The sequence below is a fragment of the Juglans regia genome, chromosome 14, assembly GCF_001411555.2.
Source record: "Juglans regia cultivar Chandler chromosome 14, Walnut 2.0, whole genome shotgun sequence".
NCBI classification, from domain to species: Eukaryota; Viridiplantae; Streptophyta; class Magnoliopsida; order Fagales; family Juglandaceae; genus Juglans; species Juglans regia.
Window position 1 is genome coordinate 14,646,018 of NC_049914.1, and position 26,498 is coordinate 14,672,515.

A 26,498-nucleotide genomic window follows, 5' to 3' on the forward strand; every position below is an offset into this window, starting at 1 on the left:
ATCTATAAATAAGGCGGTACAAAAAATGGTACGGAAAAGATGAAAGGAGCCAAGACTCCAATCGCCTCTCCGAATAAACAAGAAGATGGAAGACGGAGAGGATGAGGGAGCCTGCTTTTTCTTTTGAGAGAGAAGCTGGACCCTTTCTCTCTTGAGAAAGATGCTTGAGGTACACTAGTTAAGTTGCATTAGATCTACTGACATATAAGTTGTTTATTTATAACTTTGCCAATTTATTAATAAATAAGTTATGCATCCAAAAATATTAAGTTTATAAAATAAATTTATAAGTTAACGTATATATTAGATATTTTTTTATTATAATAAATCTAATGTATTGTAACAAGATATTTTAATTTTTGTTTATGTTTAATTCAATTTGTAGAATTAATATTTTTCATATATAGTTATATTTCCATCAAGTTAAAGAAGAAAATTTTCATATTTCAAACATTAATTGAATGTTGATATTTCTAAATGCAATTGGAAAATGACTTCTCTATGAAAAAAAAAAAACCTTCCCTTTTACTTTAATCCTCTTTTCGACGTGCCCTCCCTCTCACATGTGGATGGACTCATGCAATCATCACGTCTAAAGGTAAAGGACTTCAAAAACACAAAGAGGGAGAAAAAAAAAGAATCCTCTTTTGTTCACATGGATTTGGAATCTCAATTTACATATACTTTTTTGTTGGTGAATATTATATACAAAAGGAAGCCCAATAATTATCACTGAACTTAACTTTTAAAATGTACTGGAAATATTTTTAATATAGAAATTTATTATGCATCAGTTACTATTCACTCTCACATTTTTATATTTATAATTTTTTCATAAAGTATAGAAATATTTTTAATAAAATGTGATGTATAAGACGGTAAATAGTGACTGATAAAAATAATTTTTTTAAATAAATATATATATTATATATTTGAGTAGCTGTTCTTATAATGAGGTTGGTCTCTCACGAGGGTTTTAGGTGGTGGGTGTAGAATATTCGTGTATTTTCCGCTCTTCAATTACACGCGTCACTTTCCCATTCGCGGGGCAGGAAATTTGGGTGAGTTGCAAAGCCAACACCACCCCCCAGTACTCTATGATTTTGCTAATTGCCAAAAACAATGGGACTGAGAATATAAAGTATTTTTGGTTGTTTTTGTCGTGAGAACCTTTTTCCCACCCCTTTGTGGGAAGGTTCACGTTTCTTTCACAAGAGCCGACAAAACTACTTGTTTGTACTATGTCCACGCATGCATGCATGCATGCATGGTATCATCATTATCATCACCATGTGCATCACATCATGTATGCATGCATGACAGCCCCCGATCGAATTAACATGATGATGATTCACACGTTCTCAATCTTTAGGGTCATGATGGAGTAGATAATGGAAGGTCCGTGTGCTTCAACACACTTTTAATACCACGAACGAACGCTTTAGCTTTGTGATCCTCATGATTACAGCTCTCGGTTTATGGACTTTTCTTTTGGTGAGTAGTGAAAGAATATTGAAAATACGAAAGCCATATCTATAAGGTTGTAAATGATTAACTTCAATCAAATTATTAGCATATGGTTCTTGTTTATCATGATCTCTCTGTCTTTAATATTTACGAAAAAATTAATTTATTTATTAAATATATTTGATTTTGTTCATGAGTCACTTAATTTTTATATAAATAGATTTTTATATTATATCTTATAAATTTAGCTATAAACTTTGATGAGCAGCCAACTTTAAGATCTTTCAAATATTTTCATAAGAGTAATGTTATATACAATCGTAGAGTGTGCAAGCGTCATGCAGTCATTTTAAAAAAAAATAAGATCCACTATTAAAAAATTAATTTTTTTTATATGAGTCTCGTAATTTATATGACAATATTGTATTTGTAGCATGATCTCCTGTTACTTTTTTAAATACTTAAAAAAATATTCTTATTATAAAATTAGATATATTTACTAAGAAAATAATGTCTGTCACAAGATAATACTATCATAAATAGATGTCACAACATGTCAAGAATATTGGGATATTGGGATATTGCGCATGCTGCTACTTGCTAGACACTACAATTAAGAAACATGTCACGCCAAAAATATAGTTGAATTTTATACCTATCGGACGTGACGTCAAATGAATATCCTATGCCTCTTAATTAATTAATGGGTACTGCTGGGAATCAACAAGTAAAGGTTCAACTTCAAAGCTGTAATAAATTGTCTTAGATTTTTTTTTTTTTTTTAAGGTCTTTATAAAAAAATGATAGATTTCGTGGAATTATTTGGGAGATTAGTACTGCTTGTTCGTGGAACGTACGTAGTTTCTACAACGAGCTGAAACTCTAGCTGTACTCCCCCGCAGTTTCCTTTTTACAAACCTATTTTTTGTCATTTTTTCTTCCAAATTTTATAGCTTAGAAAGAAAGGATTGAAAAAAAAAAATGGTATCCGGACCAGATGTACCTAAGTTTTACAATCCGATCTAGAACCCGGAACCGAAATCCAATTTTTTGAGTTCTGTATTGGGCCGAGAAAAATCTAATCTAGATGAACAGTCCTAATAAACCAATTTTTCTAATCGAAGAGTTGCCATGTAATCTATGTATTAGTCAATCAAAAGGTGCCACATGAAATCTGATCTGGCGCTGCATTAGCCACACCATTTAAAAAGAAGAATTTCACTCATCATCTCTACAAACTACACACTATACATAATTTGTTTTTTTTTTTTTTTTTTCTCTTACCAAATATGTGGTGTATGGATGATAAGTAGAAAAACTCAATTAGTTTGGAAAGAATAAAATCAAAAAATATTTTAATTTAAAAAATAAAAAAATATGGTGTGTGGTGTATGAGGATAATGAGTATCAAATCTTATTTAAAAAATATAAACCTAGTTTTTACTTTTTAAAACTACACTTTATTTTTAAAAATGTTAAATAGTAAAGAATAAATCTTCCATCAGTTACTATTAATTATCTCACATCTCACATCTTGTAAAAAAAAAAATTATCAAATATATAATATGAGAGTGAATAGTCGGTGATCATAACAATCATCAGTAGTACAATGGTCTGTGTTATTTGCCCGCTAAGAGCATTGACAATGGCCTATTGTCAAGTCTAAAATTTAGCTAGAATGTTATCTTTTGGCCATAACATGGACTTCTAACTATATTAGTCCACATTGGACTAGCTATCCCAAAGTCTAAATAATAATAAAATATTATATATTTTAATATTAAATTTTTTATTTATTTTTTTAATATTTTGCAAACACATATTTAATTTCCACAAAATGCCTATCACAGATCAAATTCAACAACATTTTCACCAACATTTAATCCAAAAGTTGAGAAATCTACCAACTTCAGCAACTACCAAACCAACAAAACAAAACCTGTTGCTACCCAGCCATAAAAACAGTTCATTAATCAGGTCCTACCCAGCATTAAATTCCACCAATAAAACAAAACATCTATACAGATTTTCACCAACTTCAGTAGCAGTAGCTAGTCAAATTACTAATTAAAGTTTTACAAAACTCCTCGAAACTGTGAGGAACGACCAAGAGATGTTTCACAACATAATTTTCTGCCACAAAATCAATGAAATGCCATTTGTTAGCCTCTCCAGAAAATAGAAGCTTCAAGAATAGTCTAATTTAACCAAATATTGTATCAACCATATGAAGAAACAAACATGGCTCATATTAGATTTACTTCATCTCAAAATATGCACAATGCATCATGTTCATATCAGAATCTTGTTGATTATATTTACTTACTGGAAATCTATAATTAATGAAACGTAAAAGTGGCAATTCTGTCTAGTTCAGAGTATATAGAAATTCCAAGTAGCCCCAAGTAAAGAAAACTAAAATTTACAATGTACGATAATTTTCAAAGCAAAATAGAGCTAGTGGTCCTAATTATTATACTTGAATTTGAACCTCTCAAACTGTCTAACAAAATTAAGATCTTACAACTGAAGTAAAGAATTCTTTAAAATGAAGAAAACTATTTAATTGCTTCCGTGAGATTGGGCTGCTCAGAACTCTTACCCTCTGGTCTTCATCTGGTTGCATCAGACTTCAATAATTAACATTATTATTGACAACTATATTCTAAGGGGACAACTTTTTGAGGGATATTATAGCGTTTGCTCTTGATACATTATGTTTGAAGAAGTTATAGGCAACATAACCAAGCATCCATATCAAAATTACTCTAGAAAGAGTACCAAACAATAGACTTGAAAAAAGAAACAAACACAAGGACATCGTAACTCCAAACAAACCAACAAGAAACAAACACAAGGGCATCATCTGTATTTTCAAACAAACCAACCACAACTTACAGAAGATTTTCTTTAGAGGAGTCAATTAGAAGATGATCAACTAACAAAACTTCTGCTTTACTAAAATGATGGGAACTAAAGTGGATCTAGTCTTAAAGATCTTTTGCAAGTTTCAGATGGGTCAATCACAAGATCAAGAGCCAAGATGATCAATGAAGATACAATCCACTTGAGACGACTCAAGTAAGAGCCCAACTTGTTTACTTCATTTAAAGGACATATTTTATTTGTTTAGAATAATTATATTTATTATGAGAAAGGCTTAAGGGGGCAAGTTGAGAAAATTATTATTTCTTTTGAACTAGGATTTTTGGGAAAGTCTTGTATTTTGGCCAAGAGCTTATTTGGAAAGTTACTTTTTAGGAACTAGGGTTTCAAGAGGTTACTGTAGCTGAATTACTGTAGCGCCGTACTGTAGACGCAACATTGTTCACTCAGGGGTATTTTTGGAAGATAGGGCAATATTTTGGCTAGGGTTTAATTAGGTTTTAGTTTAAATACTCTTTGTTGCCTCATGTTAATAAGTTTTATGAAATTTGATGAATTTATTCATTGTGAGTTGAGTTTTATCTCCTCTTGTTCTTAATTGAACTTTTGAACTTATCAAAGATAAATCACAACATTTGTGGCGTTCCTCCTTTGTAATCTGGGTTCTTGAGACGAGTTCTTCAATGGGTCTAGATTTTAATATAATCTAGGTTCTTGAAACGAGTTCTCATCTGGTCTAGGTTCTCCATCCATTGACTTGATTTTGACTTTCTTGGGGAGTTTTCAAATTGATTGTGGGTTCAAGGGATTTCATTCTCGCGGGTTCATATCATTTGGTATTCAGAGCAAGGTTTCCAATCAGGTCTGATTCTATCTTTTAATTATAGCATCCTTTAATTTAATTCTAGGGCTTCATTGTTCTAGGGTTGCAAAAAAATAGAAACAAAAAGTAGGCTGCCGAAATTCTTAGGATTTTGGGTTTGGCTGAAATTTGCATCACCTAGGGTTTCAAAATTCTAGGGTTTCCCTGCATCTCTAAGTTTATCTGTTTGCTTGGAGTGTCGTTCCATTGATTCTCTTCTACTTCATTGTCGTGCTTGAATTCAATTGCTTGATTTTCACAATTGAATATTGCTATTTGTGATTGAATTAGAGAAAAGAAAAGAAAAGAAAGGAAAAGAAAAGAAAAGAAAAGAAAATTCGAAAAAAAAAAAAAAAAAAGAAGAAGAAGAAAAAGAAAAGAGAAGGTAGCATATTCAAAGTTGCTATATAGTTACAACAAAGAGAAAGAAAGTATTTGTTGATTGAGCTTTTATCACCATAGGAGCTGATTGCATCTTTCTAGTTGATATCTTGTTTTATAATTATTCTTTCCCTCGTATAAATTCCTTGAGTCTCGTGTCATTTTATTCATTCCTTATTTCTTTGATCTATATTACTGGTTGGAATAATACAAGGTTGTATTGTCTTGATTTAGTTCAACTAGTTCTTAAAGAACTTGAGCGGAAAAACTATTGAAGTAAAAGGCAAGAGAGTGCGAGATTATTATCGGAAAAAAGCCATTAAGAGTGACACACGAGTGAAGTGCCATTATTCGAGTGTAAACACGTAAGGGAGTGTGTGAGGTTTTCCACTAACATTGTTTTTGTGCAGCATATTATGATGTCTCATAGAAGCGACTCATCACCAAAGGGTGTGGCAGATAACTCATCCTTTGTGTTGCAAACCATGCAACAACAGTTTGAGCGGTTGAACTTGATGTTGGGTGAAGTGAGGGATAGTATGGATAATCAAGAAACAGTGATTAGAAATCTGCAAGGTGGGAGAGATAGGGGGCGACATGAGTCTAGTGTTAAAAATAGATATGAGAAAGAAGAGTATGGTGATGCTCTAGTTACTAGGCGTGCGCTCAATACACAAATTAAGATGGATGATACAAAGCAACAGAGTGAGAACATTTTTCATACTAGATGCCACATCAACAACAAGGTATGTAGTATGATCATTGATTTGAGGAGTTGTATTAATTTGGCTAGCACTACTTTAGTTGAGAAATTGAATTTACGTACCTTGAAACACCCTAGACCATACATGTTACAGTGGTTGAGTGATTGTGGGGAGATTATGGTAAATAAACAAGTGTTAGTTTCTGTTTCAATTGAGAAATACCAGGATATGGTCCTTTGTGATGTAGTGCCTATGCATGCTGGTCATATTTTGTTGGGGAAGCCATGGCAGTATGATAGGAAGGTGATCCATGATAGGTTAAGGAACATGTACAGTTTTGAAAAGGATGAAAAAACAATCAAACTTGCTCCTTTAACTCCAACACAGGTCCATGGGGACCAACTGAAACTAAAAAGTGAGATTGAGCAAAAAAGTAAAAGTGAGAATGAGATGGAGGAAAAAGAAATAATGAGACTGAAAAAGAGAGAGAGAGAAAAATGAGGGAGAAAAAAGATGGGGGTGAGGCTGAAACCTCAAGAAAAAAAGAGTATGAGTTGCAAAAATATTGTGAGGCCGAGAGTTTAAAAAAAAAGGAGAGTGGAAGAAAAAGAGAGCGTGAAACAAAAAAAGAGAGTGAGAGGAAAAAAAAGAATGAGGCCGAAAGAAAGAAAGAGTGAAAAAGAAAATAGAAAGGTGCCTGAGAGTTAAGAAAAAAGAGTGGTGCCACAAGAGGAAAAAGAAAAAGAGATTGCAGAGAGAAACAAAAAGGCAAAAGTGAGTTTTTATGCTAAGGCAAGCTTTTATACTAATGAATTTAACGACTCTTTGCCTAATGTTGTTGCTTCTTTGTTGTAGGGATATGAGGTCGTGATTCCTAAAGATGTGTTTAGTGGATTGCCACCTATTAGGGAGATAGAGCACTACATTGATTTTGTGTCATGTGCGACAATCCATACCCGACCTTTCTTTGAAGAACATGAGTCATTGACACACTTAAAGGGACAAGGTAAGTTGTTGACTAGAATGCGTGCTAAGCGAGAGGATTGCATTGAGACTTTTCCTCATGTATTCAAGTATACACAAGGTATGGAAAATTTTGTGGTTGATGCTTTAACAAGAAGGTATGTCCTTGTCTTCATTTTAGATGCAAAATTGTTAAGACTTGAATATGATAAGGAATTGCATGCTAATGATGATGACTTTGCTAGTGTGTATGGAACATGTGAGAAAGCATCATTTGGTAAGTTCTATAAACTAGATTGGTACTTGTTTAGAAAGAATAGATTTTGTGTGCCTACTAGTTTTATGCGTAAGTTGCTTGTGTGTGATGGACATGGTGGTTTGTTGGGTAACCTTGGTGTAAGGAAGACTTTTGTTGTGTTGCATGAACGTTTTTGGGAATATCATTTGACATTCAATAACATGTTGCATGGACGTTTGTGGAAGTATCATTTTTCATTCATTAATGTGTTGCATGAACGTTTATGGGAGTATCATTTGCCTTTCATTGAAGTGTTACATGAACGTTTGTGGAAGTATTATTTGTCATTCATTAACATATTGCATGAATGTTTGTGGGACTATTGCTTGCCATTCATTGACATATCGCATGAACGTTTGTGGAAGCATCATTTGTCATTCATTAACGTATTGCATGAACATTTGTGGAAGTATAATTTTTCATTCATTAATGTGTTGCATGAACGTTTATGGGAGTACCATTTGCCATTCATTGACATATCGCATGAACGTTTGTGGAAGCATCATTTGTCATTCATTAACGTGTTGCATGAACATTTGTGGAAGTATTACTTGCCATTCATTGAGTTTGGATATAATTGGAGTGGTAATTTTGGTGTAAGGAAAGATTTAGATTTGTTTCATGAATGTTTGTGGGAATATCATTTGCCATTCATTGAATTGTTACATGGACGTTTCCGGGAGTATCATTTGCCTTTATTTGAGTGTGCATATAAAATCATCCATACTACTATTTCTTATTCTCCGTTTGAAATTGTTTATGGTTTTGATCCACTTACCCCTTTAATTTTGATGCTTTTGCTTGTTAATGATAGGCGTAGCTTGAATCAACATTTTTAAATTCTTGAGAAAATTAATGAAAATGCATATAAAATGGATCTTTCAAGTATGTATCATGTTTCTGCTATTTTAAATGTTACTAACAATTTTCCCTTTGATCCAGGTAGAGATTCGAGGTCGAATCCTTTTGAAGAGAGGGGGAATGATGGGAACCAAAGTTGGTCTAGTCTTAAAGATCTTTTGCAAGTTTCAGATGAGTCAATTACAAGATCAAGAGCCAAGAGGATCAATGAGGCGATACAATCCACTTGGGATGACTCAAGCAAGAGCCCAACTTGTTTACTTCATTTAAAGGACATATTTTATTTGTTTAGAATAATTATATTTATTATGAGAAAGACTTAAGGGTGCAAGTTGAGAAAATTATTATTTCTTTTGAACTAGAGTTTTTGGGAAGGCCTTGTATTTTGGCCAATGGCTTATTTGGAAAGTTACTTTTTAGGAATTTGGGTTTCAAGAGGTTACTGTAGCGCCGTACTGTAGACGCGGCACTGTTCACTCAGGGGTATTTTTGGAAGATAGGGTAATATTTTGGCTAGGGTTTAATTAGGATTTAGTTTAAATACTCTTTGTTGCCTCATGTTAATAAGTTTTATGAAATTTGATGAATTTATTCATTGTGAGTTGAGTTTTATCTCCTCTTGTTCTTAATTGAACTTTTGAACTTATCAAAGGTAAATCACAACATTTGTGGCGTTCCTCCTTTGTAATCTGGGTTCTTGAGACGAGTTCTTCAACGGGTCTAGATTTTAATATAATCTAGGCTCTTGAAACAAGTTCTCATCGGGTCTAGATTCTCCATCCATTGACTTGATTTTGGCTTTCTTGGGGAGTTTTCAAATTGATTGTGGGTTCAAGGGATTTCATTCTCGCGGGGTCATATCATTTACTAACTCAGTGAACTCTTCAATTAAACTAAATATGCATAATCCAGATCTTTAACATGAAACTTACGTGCATCAACAAGTAGATCTTTGAGGAAATGTAGACAACAGAAAACTTTTTCAATTGATTTTCGATTAGTTGTTCAACCTTTTGAAGACCGGAAAACAAAACAATAAAAAAAAACAAGGTTCAATAAAAGAATAAATTCCACATCGTATGAGAGTGTAAATCGAAACCCATGTAAGAAATTCATGTAAGTTGAAACCCATGTAAATCGAATCCCAAATCGGAAATTAGTTTGTAAGAAATACCCAAATAGTGATTTTGTTGTGAAGGAAATTGAAGAGCCTTCTAGACGATTCGTGGAACGAAGCCGATTCAACAATTATTTCTCCTTGCAACGCAAAAGAGGAGGTGATTTAATCACTTGAAGAAGATAAAGTGAGAATCGGGGAAGAGGGAGAGAGGAGACGGCACAGAGAATACACAGAGAAGAGGGAGAGAAGAGCGAGGAAGAGAAACTTACGTTGGAGAGAACGAAAACAACGGCAATCACTGGATAAGGTGACCGCTAGAGAGAAGGGGACGCTTGCGGGTTGAGGAAGAGCGACGTCTTAGCAAGAAGATTATGGCTTGCGGGTTGAAGAAGAAAATGGAGATTATGGCTTGCGGGTTGAAGAAGAAAAGGACGAAGAAGAGAAGAAGCTTCGGGAGAAAAAGAAAACGAAGAAGATAAGGGAGTTTTGGGAGAAAGATGAAATTGAGGGTTTTGGGGATGAAGATAGAGAAAAACCGAGCAAAAGAATCAGCGGGAAGTAGAGAAATAATAAAATAATAATTTAGTTCGTGAACAGTAGCTCGCCAGATATAGAGAGGAGCTAACATATACTGTAGCATAAATGTTAAACTTCATAAATTTAGCCAGGCTAATGTGAACTTTTTTTCTTATATTTGCTTCTAATTTAGACTTGCATTGGCAAATGGCTAGGCCATTGCCAATGCTCTAAGAAAGACTCTAAACTTTTTACTCCTTGATCGTTTAATTTTGATCAAATCAGTCTTGTGTTAAACTTAGAAATCTGCCAAAATATCATGGCGACATCAATTAATTGCTACAAGTTGTCATCTAAAAATTTAAAAATTACTTTTATATTAATATATATAAAAAAATCCGAAGTTGCGCCCCTCAAGTGCTGTCTAGGTTGCCTGACGGGATGCGGCTTGAGTCACCCACGTGAATGCGGCCTAGGCGTGATAGTTAGGGGTGATCAATTGTGTTTTCTGGTCTTGTTGTGTGTCAAATCATAAACATTTGATTATATATATTAATTATAACCTAATCTATTAAGTTAAATATGTCAAACTTCTAAATCTTAACCGAACACATTTAGATAACGGATCGTGTTGTATCACATATTTTAATCCATTTAATAATTAGTTAGAAATAAGTTAATACGATACGACTCGTTTAAACCCTTTTATTTCATCATGTAAATGAGTTGAACTGAAATGCATAACTTGTTTGACTTGATTAACATAATTTCACATAATAGTTAAAATCTATATTTATTAATAACCACAACATTTTAAAAAATATATATAAATATTTTTCAAATTTAAACATATAATAAAACCAATATTACAAACTATACAATAACAAATATGAGCATAGATCCAAAATTACAATAAAAATATAAGTATAATGAGAAATATCAATATTACAACTTAACAATAATAAAATTTTAAATTTTGAAATAAATTCTAAACAGGTCAAAACATGTTGATTTCGTGTTAATTAGGTTGACCCGTTATTGATCCATTTATAAATCGTGTCTTAACAGGTTAACTCGTTTTGACCCATTAACATTAAATTCAAACCCACTAATTTCGTGTCGTGTTCGTGTTAAGTTCACGGATCATGTCACATATTACCACCCCTATAATAATAGTCTAGTCCAGATGTGCGACCTAGTCTCGTAACCTAGGGTACCTCATGTGGATCATGCCCAGTTTGATGCACCTGGAGGCTGGAGTCTGGACGACCCCCCAAGTGTGGTAGTTTCAGTTGCATGACTTAGAGCATTAGCTATGCATATCCATATGCAAAATCATATTTGCATAATATGACCCTAAAATTCTCCATATTGGTTTATGCATATCTATATATTTAGCTACCTATGAACAATTCTTATCCAAATTTAAATAACCACTATTCACCTTACAAATCATATTTTAATAATTAATTCTCTCTCTTCTCTCTCGACAACCCCCCCCCCCCCAAACAGGATTATTTTCTTTTTTTTTCTCCCCTTTCGTTTCTAGTTCTCTGATTCTCCATTCCTCTCTCGACTCGAAAACCCCAACGGAGATCAAACACGTGCACCTTTCTCTCACGACGGCTGTCGACGCTCCTTGCGATGGCTCTGGGCTCGTCAAGGTTGAGTTTTCTATTTGGTTCTCTATATTTCAGGTATGAAATCGCTAGGTTGAAAAGCACATAAACTTTTCCCTCTGTTTCTTCACGGTTTCGATGTGTTTCTATCCCTTCATGGTTTTGATTTGTGCTATTTCTTCATTTGTTGTTTTTGGTTTTAGATTAAGCGTAACTAACATGTTTTTGCACTGAGAAAGAGAGGGAGGTGTCTTATTTGAATGAGAATTGCCCATTTCTTTAATTTTTGGGCTGCTTTTAAAACTAGAAACATGAAAGACTAGGGTTTCGATGATGCTGGTTTCGATGATGCTGGTTTCTTCATTTTAGATCTCATGGACTATATTTTCTATTCTTGCTTTTAGATTCTTGCTTTTACATGTAAATTTTAGCCATTGAACTCATGTTTTATCCCACTGATTTGTCCCACTGAAGATTAAATATTGGGTTATATAGAACCGAATGGAATCTATGTACACTTATTTAAACTTGGTAAAAAGACCCCAAACTGGTTCTGGTTTTACTCCTGTTTTTACTTGATCTATGTACACTTATGGAACTCATGCTTTAACCCCTGTTTTTAGCTTTATTTTACAATTTGTGCAATATGTGTACCCTGTTTTGCTGGTTCTCTTTGGCTTGTGGTTTGTTATTGAAGCCCTACAATATGTGCACCCTGTTTTGCTTAATATGTGCAAAATTTAATAACATTTTGTCCTTCAATATTTTGTTGAAGGATGAATACTTTAATTGATGAAGATCCCTTCTTCACCACACTATTGGAAAGTGGTGAGGGTGGTAGTAACAACCCTACTATGAATGCTGCTTTTATTGATATCCAAGCGACACAACCCCAACGGGAAAAAATGGCACCTAAACAAAAATCCCAGTGGGGTGTGTCATTTACTATTGAGAAAGATACTTTCCTCATTTCAACTTGGCTTAACGTTAGTATAGATTTCATTCGAGGGACTGACCAAACCTCCATATAACTGTGGTCTAGAATTTATGATTATTACTCCGCTTATAAAAAACCTAAAGGTCAAGAACATTCAGTGAATTCTTTGACCAATCGATGGTCAGCCATTCAAAAATGTGTCAATAAATTTTATGGTTCCATGGCCCAAGTTGAAGGAATGCATCCAAGCGGTGCAACCGAACAAGATAAGGTATAATCGTTTAAAAAAATTATTGCTGTTTATTTTTTGTTATTGTTTTAATTATTAATGATTTGTCCCACTTATTGTTAAATAAAATTACAGATTGACAATGCAAAAATCTTATACTGAGAGACTCAAAAAACCAACTTCACCATGGATCATTGTTGGAATCTTTTGAAACACCAAGCGAAATGGCAAACACACATGGACAACATAAGAAGAAGAGACAATGTCTCACGTTCAGGTAGTATTCCAGACTCAGTACAATTAGGGGAAGAGATGGAAAATGTGCCCGTGGAGTGTGAGAGACCTCTGGGCAAAAAAGTTGAAAAAGAAAGAGAGAAAAAAAAAAGCTAGAGAAATAGAAGATACTGAATTTAATGATGCCTTAAGGGAAATGACACATGATAGGAAAATTCATATGTTGGAGAGAATAGAATCAAATTTGAGATTAGACAATGAAAGGTCTGAGTTATTAACTGTTAAGAAGAAAATGGTTGAAATTGAAATTAAGGCTCAAGAAGAAAAATATATAATACTTGCTGAAAAGAGGAGGAAAAATGATATGGAAATTATGAAATTGGATATTGGGACCATGAATTCTGTGTAGCAAGAGTATTTCCATAATCTTTAAATGGAAATAATTGAGGAACAAAGGAAAAAGGTTAGAGCTCTTATATAATTGTATGCTTTATTTTGTGCAGTTTTTTATAATTTCTTTCTTACTGTGGTGATATGTTTTGAGTATTATTGTATTGATGGAACTATATATGGAACTGTATAATTTTTTTGTACCTCTATATGGAACTGTATTTTGGTTGGTGGTTGGTGGTGGGTGGATACGAATCGATAGGGTGAATTTTGTTGTTAGTGGGGTTTGGTTTTGCTGGAAATTTGTGTTCCTAGAAATTTGTGCTGCTGGATGTGGTTGTTGCTGCTGCTGGATGCTGGACATGTTGCTGCTGCTGATTTGTGGTTGCTGCTGCTGGACTAGTTTGTGTTGTAATGATCTTGAATCAAATTTCTATTGTAATAAATTTTTATCAAAATCAACTTTTTGAAACTTGTATCAAGTTGATTTTGATACATAGAACTTGTTGATGCTGTTTATTAGCACATTGAATTCATTTTTTGTGTATATAAATTTGATGTATTTATTATATATAGAATTGTTAAATTTGGATGCATGAAATTGTATTAATATATGTACTTAGATGCTATGAAATTGTATTTAGGCAGAAAATTAATAATAATAAAATAATAATATTTTATTATTATTTTGTCTCAAATATGCATAAGTCAATGTGAGAATTTTGTTTGAATGATAAAGTGGTTATGTAAAAGAGGTGATTTTGCATATGCTATACATAGATCAATGCTGATGCTCTAAGGCGTCGCTGGGGCACGACACTTATGTTGTCTTGGCACAACTTAGTTTTTTTATTAATTTTAATTTTATATATTATAGTGTTAAATTTAATTTTAAATTTTTAGGTTATATGTGGCAGCAATTCATTGGTGTTGATGTAACATTTTGACGCATTTATAACAGTATATTAATGAAAGGATTGAATTGATCAAAATTAAAAGTTCAAAAATTAAAATTTAAGAATTAATCTGTTTAAGGAAGAAAAAAAAATGAAAAGATTTATCAAAATCGTTTAAAACCCAAATATATGTAGAAAGGCAAAAAGTTAATTTGAAAAATTAAAAAATAAAAGAGGAGCACTATAACTACAAAAAAATTATGAAAAAATAATCATATAAATTGATGTGATTTTATATAATAATTTAGAAATATATTTTATAATAAAAGTAATTTTATAATTTGACGAATCACATTAAATTATATTAGTTTATGGAATTATTTTTATATAATTTGTTTGTGATAAAAATATTTTTTCAAAATAAAAACGTATAAAAAAAGATAGAGTTGCCTAGAAAGTGGTGACAAGTCAACATTGGGGGGACTCTAGATCACATGGGATTCATTAGGAATTTTTTTTTTTTTTTGGACTAGGCATTAGGTACTAAAATGTGAATTTCTCAACAGGCAATACTGATGCGTAAAAAGTGAAAACCAAGAGACAATTAAGTTATAAATAAATAATGATATTAATGTAACATTTTTTACTATTATTTTTACAATCAACCAATATAATAGTACTATTTTATAAAAAAAAAATTAATTTTTATTTTGAATTTTTAAAATTTAAGTAATCACACTTTCATTAAGGATACGTTTGGATCCTCAATTGCTATCAACTTATTATTATAATTTTTTTAAATTTTAAATTTTAATATAATAAATAAATTAATTTTTTTAAATTTTAAAATAATAATAATATTAAAAAATAATATTTTAATAATATTTTATCAACTCAACTCAACATTAAAATGTAACCTAAAACAAAATTATAAAGAAATTATAGAAAAGAATTGTTCGGGTTGAATGGCATAGAAAGGGGGGGGCCAGCATTATGCCATTAATTACAGCCACAGTTACAGGGTAGGTCCGTAGCAACCGGGAGGGAAGGAGGGAGAAAAAGAAAGGGGTTGTTAACTATGGAGTCACGCAGATAACAGGTAAAAATGCTCTTTAAAGTTTAAACTCCACTATGGACGTACTTTCCACGAAACGCCACTCTTGCCCTTGGAAGGGACAAAAGACCCACTACGAACAAACTGCCTACTGGGGGACAACCCGTAGGAAAATCTCTCTGCTTCAGGACAACATACAGGTCGTCCGCACCCACCAACTTAACACACACTCACAAGGAAAAAAAAAATATATATATATATATATATAAATAAAAGTTATTATTATAAATATCACATATTTTAAATAAGTATTGAAAATAATTAATTAAAAATAATCACACAATAAATATAAAATATATATTACTATAATAACTTCTTTTTAATATTACTCGAAAAATAAAAACAAATGGTTGGTCGTATTTCGCAGGTTTGTTCATGGGTCGAATTTAAATTCTCCCATATAATTCACTTCTGGGTCCCCTCTATAAAACTCCAAAAAGGCATCTTCTTCGTACATATAGCTCTAGGGTTCAATCAATCGTTGTTGGTTTTCCTTGGCTTTGTCGGCAACGGCGTGTAAGCATTTGTACATCTCAACACTTTACTCGGATAAGAGTGTAATATTCCAGGAATATTATTCCTATCGGTTTCAAAATAAAATATCTTGCGAGATAAGGAAGGATAAAATATTAAAAATTGAAAAAAATATTATTAATATATATTTTTATAATATTATTTTTATTCTAAGATTTAAAAAAATTAAATTATTTATTTTATTTTATATAAAAATTTAAAAAAATTATGATAATTAAATGATATAAATTTTTTTTGTAAAAATAAACAGAGCCGTCAGGAGTGCAGTCCATGGATCTACCTGTGTTTTGAGGGTGGGGGGGGGGACCTCTTGGTTAAAAACAAGAGGCGGGTGCAGAAATAGATCAATAATCTAAGACCAAATTCAATATCAAATTCAGAATCTTCCAGATCACACACATGCAATGATTTTGTATTTGACTCTTAATAGGTGGCATGTGGGACTGGATGGAATTGCTGAATGCGACTTCAAAGAGACGTCCATTTTCAAAATGAAAATGTGGGGGGGCGGGGCTGGACATCATCATATAAACGCAGACCCCACAGCTAACCCATTTTTTCAATCTTTGACAAAAACCCTTGAATTTCAAGTGCAAGCAGCCCTCTGAGATTTAGATAAGTGTCTCACCAAATGGAGAGAATGATTGACTCCAAATTGCAGAATGACACACACATCTTTCTCACGCGCATACCCACATTGACAAGAGTTTGTTAAGCAAACGACAAACAGAACAATTTAAAAACTAGTAATTGGGATCAATATGATAACTACCACTTCAACATAAACAAATTGTCAATATTTAAACAACAGTATCAAACTAGGAACTGGGGTTTTATTATATATTAAAACCCAAAAGCTAAGCTCTAGCTAGCTAACTGGTCCAACAAGGGCTTGCTAGACCATTTTCCTTTCAAACCTTAAAGTCTCAGTCCCCACCCAAAATCCCCAACATCTTTACTACTACTCTCTACACTCTTATTTACACTTTCCTTTTCATAGTAGTAATCTCAACTCCGTCTATATGATAAAATTCCCTTTTTTTCACATGACAGAGCAGGCATTTGGGTTTTCGTCACTGAACATCTGTGGGGCATGCACATGCTCTCCCACCATGCCTCCATAGCCATACCCAGGATGTCCATATCCCTGGTATCCATGGCCATAAAAATTCCCATACCCGTATCCGAAACCATGCCCAGGGGGTTGTACCATAAACTGATCCATTCTGTTCCCTTCCACTTTTGCAATACCTGCTGCATTTTCCTCTTGCCCAGCATCTCCTCCTCCTCCTCCTCCACCCTTCTTCTTCCCCCCGCCGCCTCCATTACCATCCTTTTTCTCACCACCCTCTCCGCCGCCTTCTTTCTCCTTCTTGGGCGGTACTATTTCCACTTGCCTCTTCAGCCTCTCCTTCAAGTTTTGAGCTAGAGCCTTTGCATCCATGGTGCCTTTTACGGTGACCAGATCTTTCTTAGGGTCTATATCCATTTCCTTGTAACCTACAAATCAACAGAAGTGTCTTCTCAATAACAATACACAACACTTTTTTTTTTCATTTAAAGTGCTGAGAGAAAAGATAAAGCTTCCCACCTTTGGTCTTCAAAACCGTCTTTCGAATCTTCTCAATGCATCCCTGGCAGTGCAGATCCACCTTGAAGACCGTCGTCGTGACCGGAGCCTGTACCATCACATATATATATTAAAAAAATTAAAATAAAAGCAAAGAATACGTTCAACGTTGACTCAAAAACGTAACTCGCAAGTTAACAAATTTCGGGGTCTGACGCTTCAATAAATCTGGAAGACAACACGGAGGGCGGGTGCTAAAATGCGCAGCGTATTAATTCCTGGACTGTAACTGTACCAAAAGCTCCCAGGAGAGTTTAAATAAAATGCGCCAGGTGCGCAACGTAAAGGTAAAACATGGGCGCAGACATCAAGAGGTTTGAGCAGCGGTACGAGTTCTTTAACTATTTTTGAATTCTTTTTTAGGGAAAAAAAGACAAAGAAGGGAAAGAACAACAAAACAGGAGCACGTTAACGGGGGACCAGTGGACTGGAGAGTACCTCTTTGGGTTTTTTATCGTCAGCTTTCTTCTCCGGTTTTTGGTCGGACTTGTCGTCGGCTTTGTTGTCCTTCTTGGGCTGCGGAGAGAGGAGATCCACCTTCTTCTTGGTCTTTTCGGCCAGCCTGTCCCTGAGTTCCGTCGGGTCCACGTTCCCGACCACCGTAAGTTTGTTGGCCTTCATATCCGCTTTCGCAGCCTCCACGCCTGGACAAGCAAGCAGACCAGCAACATTATTTCCGGGATTCAGAAGATAAACAACAATAAAACAAATTGAAACTTGCTGAGAAGAATCAAATCAACAAGGAACTCAATTTTTGTCCCAGAAAAAAAAAATCTAGTATCGTAAAGAAACAAAGAAAAGTAGAATCAGGAACACACTACTCTGGCAAGAAAAAAAAGCACAGGGTACAAAGAAAAAAAGGATCCAAAACTCAAAAAAATTGCAAAATAGAGATGCCAATGAGTAAGGTATTTTCAGTTTACATTATAAATTATTGCCACTCAAAATTTGTGAAGTGCTTTGAAGGGAAAACAAAGGAAGAAAGTAACTTCCCAAATTATGCAGAGAAATATCTCAGAAACGAGACAGAAAGTATACGGAAACCCCAAAGAGGACGCAGATAGAGAGCAGAGAATAACCAACCACTCATACGTTCACTTTCTAATTTACGAACAAATTCCAAGAAACAAATAACTACATGAAAAAATATTTGGCCCAGAAAGTTGAATCTACTTTCCAGTGTCATGAAAAAAAAAGAAAAAAATTAATAATAAATTTACAAAATTTCTTTTAGAACCGAAAGTAGACGACTAGGAAACGAAACAAGTTTAAACGAATAGATATAATACCCTCGAAGCTGCGAACGCATTTTGTAATCTTAGAGGCGCAGCCCTCGCAATGCATGTCGATCTTCAACACCGCCGGGGAAATTGGATTCGCCTCCTGCTTCTTTTTCTCTCCCTCATCATTATCCTTCTTCTTGTTCTCGTTCTCGTTTTTTATCTCGTTGACGTTGACGTTCTCGTCCGTCTTCTGGTTGCTGTTGCTGTTCTTGTTCTTCTTCTGCAACGCATGGGATCATTAGCATACACAGAACAAAACAAAACAAAAACCATAAAAACTGAAGAGAAAGAAGAAATAACACGGAACGGGAACGGGAACGGGAACGGTTAGCGAGTCGGCTCACCTTCCCCATTGTGAGTCGTTTTAGTGTTCTCGCCAAAAGTGAGAAGGCAATAGCGGAAGGGAAGCTCCGTATTTATAGCAGATAAAAGAGCGTCAAGGGCGTAGGGTAGGGTGGGGTGGTGCTAACGTGGCGTCGTGGTCGATGATGATGATGATGTTATACTTTATTACATGTATGTATGCATGCATGTGAAATATGTGGGACTAAAGTAGAATGCAATGTACATGGCCGAAACCTTGCGCCGTGTGGTTTGCGGCTCTGACAGCGTTTTGGCGAGTGGGACGAAACTTCCGGGTAGATTGGGGTGTACGGCCTCGTTCAGGGGATTAGGAATAGAGTAATTGTGAGATGTGTAAATATTATATAATTATTTTTAAAAAAGAATAGAATTTATTATTAAAATATTAATTTTTTTATATAAATTTTATATTTATTTTTTTTTAAATGACTACACGACACTTGTACACTTACGATTACAAATATCATTTTTATTAAGAAGAAGCATCGTTTTGATGTTTTATGCGTATTCTTGTATGACTGTGTTTTGGTTTTAATTTTAGCATTTTAAGCTTGATTTGGTTATTAAATTCAGTCTAAATTTAAATTAAATTTAATATTTAAATATTTAATTTTTAAATTATTAAATTCATTACAATTCAAAACTTTCTTACACATAAGATTTATAATTTTTTTTAACTTAAAACATATTTATATATGAGACCTATAATTTTTTTTTAATTTTTTATAAAAGTAATAAATTTATCTTAATATCTAAATATACTTTAAATTTAGTTTAGATAGGTTCCGTATAATTCTATTTACTAGTCATAAATAACTCAATTCAAATACGATCAGTTCAACGTTAAAATGCAATCTTAAAAAGAAGAAAAAAAAAGTATAAAATTATATCTGTACAGTTCTTCTACGTGAAAGTTGCCGGTAAAGTACTCGTCTATTTTATTGACATTGCCAAGATTGATTTATAAAAAAATTAATTTTAGATTTTATTAACAAATCAAATCTGATCATGTCAATTAAATAGAAGACGTGTTTTTAACACCAACGTCCAAATAAATTGTTTTTAGATATATAGTAGATTTGGTATTAAATTTTGTTGTTCATTTAGTATTTTGAATAATTAAAAATATTATAAGATTTATTATATTTGTATACCTCACTCACTTCTGCTTTTTCATATTTCATAACAAAAATTGCCTCACAGAAATTGAACTGTATACAAACAGAGTAATAAAAATAAAGAGAAATTCTATTTGCAGTCCTGAAGTGGGGACTGTATGTGCAGGCACATGCTTAAATGAAAGAAAACATTATTTTAAGAGGGATAATTTTGTGATTTTATAAAAATTTAAAGTTAAAATAGCCTAGGCCTGCACATGCAGTCCCCACTTGGGGACTGTACCTAGCATTGCTCAAAAATAAAACGTAATGGGTCAAATGATTTGAGACCGGCTCATTATTTTTCATCCAACAAGAAGGAGATCATTAGGCTCGATACAGAAATCGTTTCATTTTATCTGATATCATATCATCTCATTATTATATATTTTTTTAAAATTTTCATACAAAATATAATAATTAATTCAGATTTTTAAATCTCAAAATAATAATAATATTAAAAAATAATATTTTATTCAACTTTTATTAAAAATCATTTCATCTTATCTCACTATCCAAACAAGATCTAAATTAGCCAACCCATCTAATAGGGAGATTCGTTAGATGGAGTTGTTATTAATATATGGATTGATGGACAAGGTGATCTTCAGATATTTTTTCTTGATCTTTTCCTTTAGGCCTCTCTTTATTACTTTATATAAAATTAATATAGAACTTCATAAGAAGGAGGTTGGTGGACGACTCCTCCAAACTAGATTTTCCTAATTTATTTTATTTTTTAAATTTGCGAAACAGGGCATCGGTCAAGTAACTACTCAAATTGACTCAACGAGGGCCAAGAAAATCAGGATTCGGTGGGAAATATATGGTTAAAAATTTGTCGACTTTTCCTGAAGTGATTTACTGCGACCGTAGATTGATTTTTTCTTTTTGGAAATTTAATTATATTGTATATTTTTATTGGAGTAAAAACCTAGGAATATATTTGGTGAGTAAAATTTTCTATAAGTTTTAAAATTCTTTTAAAAAAACATTTTGATAAATAGAATTTCTATGGATTTTTTTTATAAAAAGGTTGGGTAGAATGAGAAATTAAAGATGAAAAGTATTTTATATTGATGCTTGTGAAAGTGGGTTGTTAGATGTTTTTATTCTGTATTTTGGTAAAAGTCGTTTTTTTTTTTTTTTAATAAAAACGTAGCCCCATTTGAATAGTTTTATCTTATCTCATTTTATTATTATAATTTTTTTAAATTTTTACATAAAATATAATAAACAATTCAATTTTTTTAAATCCTAAAACAATAATAAATTTAAAAAATAATATTTTAATAATATTTTATTCAACTTTCATCTAAAACAATCTCATCTAATTTCACTGTCCAAATGAGGCATTAGGCAAATAATTAGATTATTTTCTTGAGATATATTAAAACAATCTTAGCATTGTTTAAAAAATATTTAGATTTGAGGTTGAACACATTTTCTAGGAAGTTTTGAAAACCGAACATATCAAACTCCAAAGCATCCTTTCGATTTTAGCTCACTCTGTTTTCACAATATTTTTTAATTAATTTCATCTCATCTTATTTAATCATTAAATTTTTTTTTAAATTTTTATATAAAATAAAATAAATAATTCAACTTTTTTAAATCTCAAAATAAAAAAAATATTAAAAAATATATTATAAAAATATATTATTTAATTTTTAACTTTTATCTTATCTCTTCTATGAAAACTAACGAGTAAATGTAGATGGCATTGCTCATGTATGTGCACTTTATCCAAACAAGAACTAAAGGGTGGGACTTACAATCTTTTGTGTCACTTGGTAACAACAAGCTCTCTCTCTCAATATTTCCTTCAAAAAAATAAGAATAAATAAAGATTCCCTCAAATTTTTGTATAAACTCGACGCTCTCAACTCAAAACAAATGTGAATGAAAATAAAAATTTGCCTTATTTTACACTATAATTGCTGCATTGGATTAGCCAGAGAGTTACAATTGAAGCTTTGAGATACAATAAATCACTCTCCTCAGTCACATTTGGCGTGACACTGTTTGCAGGCCAAAGGTATATTTTATTCTTTAATTCCCGTCCAACAACCGCTATTTCTTTTTCACATATTTCTCTATGTTTCTTTGGCCCCCGCATTCTCACCCTTTCTCTCTCTTTCTCTACCTTTCTCTCACTTTTTCTCTTCTCTCAACATTGTCTCTCTGTTTCCTCAAGCGATTTTAAGTGGAACGATTTTCTCACTTTCTCTCCATTTTCTCTATTCCCTTGAGCATTGTCTCTCTGTTTTCTTGAGCAATTTTCTTCCATTTCCTTCTGTTCCTCTCTCTTCTTGCTACAAAAAATTTTTCCAGTTTCCTTGAGCTATTTTCTCTAAAAAATACGACCGAGTTGACAGTCCCTAACTGAATGAGCTTCTCACCCAGCACCGCGTTCCATAGTCCAACTGTAACACCCCACTTAATTAGCTATTAGGATTAGCCCTTAAACGCGCTAGGTTAGGTTTTTAATTTTGGGTTATTACTTACATTAAGGTTGATAGTGAGATTAGCTTTAATCTTGACACTTAGTACCTTTAAGTTAATGATTAGAAAAGTAAGCTCATTAATGAATTTGGTAAGGCTTTTAGAACCTTAGAGCATTCATGGGCCTAGCCAAGAAGCCTTGAAACCAAGCCCATTTCAAGACTTGGTAGCTAGCCTTGGCCCAAGCTTAAGGAAGGCATAAGGCCTTTGGGCCAAACTTGATGTAGAATGGACTCATAGCCCAATTAGGCCAAATCAAACATTTTCAAGCCCATCTTAGTGGATCTTGAAGTTTCTTTTCAACCCTAAAAATTTGGAAATGAGGCCCTTCTCATTCAAGCCCAAGAGCCCTTAAGCCATGAACCCACAGATTTGGCCTTTTTAAAGCCCTCAATGCCCAAAGCCAAGTTTAGGTTATTTTACCATTCAAGACCAAAAGCTCAATACACTATACCATTAGTTTCCTTAAGCCCAAATCATAACCTAAGTACCCAAATTACGTTTTGAAAATTGTCTAAGACCATTAACCATCATACTTGAGGTTAGTGAACTTTAAGCCATACTTTGAAACTTAATCCTTTCTTAAACCTTTTAATTCAAATTTCTTGAATTATTACTTCATTACATCATAATTAGACCTTGCAAATACTCTAGCTAAACCTCCCCACATTTCATTAAGGAAAATGACATATCAAACCCAAACCTTTGCATCAATCGGCTTTGTGTATTGTCCTTTGTATGCTTGGACTGTTTTGCCCTTAGGCCCAACATATTTGCTATTTTTCTCCAAGGCTAATGTGGTCCTTAAACACCTCATGAGACCCCTTCAAACCCAATTTGAGTCTTGGACGAAATTGGTTACACAAACCAACTCAAATGACCAAACTGAGTGCACCTTGGTCTAGGTTTTGTAGGAACCGATTGGGTTAGAATTTAACCAACCATCTGACATGGTTGAACCACCACCCCACGCCACCTCCTTCACCACCCAATCTCCAAGAGGTCTCATGACCATCATGAAGAAATTGACTCAGTTTTTCCCACCCAAAACCATCCAAAACTGAAGTCCAAAATCTGTCAAATAAAACCACCTGAATTCACTAGTTTGCAAGGGTGGTTTGAGTGATTTTCTGCCACCTGAATGATGTCTCACGACCTGGACACCTCTACAGGACCAATGTAGATATAGTGAAGTGAGAATTATGGTGGTTTCAGGCCACTATTCCCCTGCACAAGGTGACATAAGCCCATGGAAGCAATCTAGAAAATTTCCAGACCGGTGCATTGCCCACTTCACCCAATCCCCTTGTATTCAAGCCAATGTCTCCACCCCTCTTGAACCCTATAAATATCTCCCTCACCTCCTCATTTCCTCCACACCTCAGCTCCGAGCTTCCTCTTGAGCCTTGAGAGCACTTCTCCCTCTTAGAGATCAAAAGAGTGAAACCGAGTGAGTTCTTGGTGAGTTCTTGAGTGCTTGGAAGACCATGAAATTTGTAAGTTTTCTTACTTTTGATCTTAGTTATCTTTTCAAGCTTTTTTTCTAAGTGTTGGTACGAAATCTGGTTGAGTTTTGAGAAGGTTATCATGCTTAGTTCAAAACTGGGTCAATTAAGAGATAGTTTGAATGATTAAATGATTTTAAGTGGGAATTTAGCTATGGCTTGTCTTAAGCATGATTTTATATGATTTATAATTGTATTAACATGATTATGGAATGTTTAAATTTTGGTTAGAAGCATTCCATGGTAGGTTTTGAATCTATTTTGTTTTGATCATCAAGCATGTATCGGTTATGAACATATTGGTGATTAAAGATTTCTTGGCCATGAGTAAGTGTTGGGATGAACATGATTATCTAAGAATTTGACTTCATCATGTGTCATTAAAGATGTTAGTGTTCATTTGTGATTAAAGAAAATCTCATATGCATGCATTCGTAAGGATCAATAGTTGAAAACACACTTAGGTATCAACTAGGATGCATACCACGGGTTTGGACTGTTTGGGCAAGTTTCACTTTAATTTTTGATAATTAAAGGGCATAGATGGTTTTAAAATGCCAAAAATATAAAGTTCATAAAATTTGGTTAAATTTGGAGTTCGTTTGCAATTAGTAAAAATATAGAGCCTAAATGTCATTTTTTGAAAGTCTAGGGGTATTTTTGTAAATATCTAATTTTTGAAGCATTTGTTTGTGAACCTTATTCATAGAAGTATTAATCCTAACTTAGTACGCACTTGAATTTATCTAGCTACGAAGTTATTTTCAAATTACTCAGGAAGTTTGTAAATTGGTCTCTAATTTACACATTGATATATATTATTTATGAATTATTGATAAATATTTCATTTATATTTCAATTTTCATTTTGAGCATAAAATATCATATTATATGAAATATTGAGTGTATACTTACATGAAATTTGATATTTTTCACCATTTTTGCATATTGCATCTATAAATGTCATTTTTGCATAAAAGCTTGCCATATATGCACATGTCATGAAAAATATTTTTCACGCATAGCATGAAAATAATTTTTGTCATGACTCCAAAGGCTAGGATGGAGAATTATCTTAGTGGAACTCCTCTATTCACTCTGGAGTATTTAATAATAGAGTCTTAACCCCTAGGTTGACGAAAAATTGTCAACTAGCTTCAAATGTGTTCTTTTTATAGAACGCCGGAGCGAAGTCAACATGTTATGACACTTAATACTGGTGAGTGTACACGTTATGATGTTATGTTATATTTACTAATGCATTGAGAACGAGTCTATAGACAACGTAGTTTCAATCTGAGTTGTACTACGGTTACCGACAGATACTCACAGTGCATATAGGGAACTATGACGTTACCACACGTTATAATTATGAATTGCTAATAATGATGAAGGTTAATGATGAAAGTTATAATGAAGTTATGTTTTCAAAAATGATGGAAAAAATAATTATTGAAGGAAAACGTGTGTCTCCATTTTTCTGAGATGTTGAGGAAACTGGATGGGAGACATGCATACTTATTTTCTTTATGCATTTCATGCATTACATAATTATCATTCTTTATGCTTAATTTATATTTGTGCATGTTGGTTGTTTAACTTACTGAAATTTACTCAAAATCTCACCCATTGTGGGACCATTATCATTCCACTTGGAATGATAGAAGTTGAGCCAGGTCTTGAGGCAATCAAGCTAGATGGAGCACTGGATTCGACTAATTGAGGAGGAGTCAGACCTTGAGAGGAGATTGGATTTAATCTTGATGTTTATAGCCTAAGTCTTTCATGCCTTAGATTGCATGAAGAGAATGATATGACTTTAACTCTTAGTTGTACTAAGTCTATGTGACATTGATATTTTGAACTTAATGATATCTAATGAAATTGGAATGTTTTTAGTTATTCTGGCGTATTTTATACTTACACATTTTATTTCACTGTGATTATTACATATTGCTAGTTGCATATTAAGATTGCATTGTACATTAACTGTCATGTATGAGGATATATGACCTTTATGTTATATGTCTCGACGCTTTAAGTTT

The 26,498-nt window shown here is 33.2% G+C and overlaps 1 protein-coding gene across 1 annotated transcript; it reads right to left on the minus strand.

The window, feature by feature from the left end:
• Positions 1-16,746: 16,746 nt before the first annotated feature.
• Positions 16,747-19,478, minus strand: LOC109020764 (heavy metal-associated isoprenylated plant protein 3). Its single transcript, XM_019003288.2, has 5 exons — positions 19,269-19,478; positions 18,931-19,144; positions 18,080-18,285; positions 17,603-17,690; positions 16,747-17,511 (listed from the first exon to the last, which is right to left on the minus strand). Exons 1-5 carry the CDS (start codon positions 19,275-19,277, stop codon positions 17,054-17,056), a joined length of 975 nt encoding a protein of 324 aa, XP_018858833.1. The 5' UTR covers positions 19,278-19,478; the 3' UTR covers positions 16,747-17,053.
• Between the last annotated feature and the right edge of the window lie 7,020 nt (positions 19,479-26,498).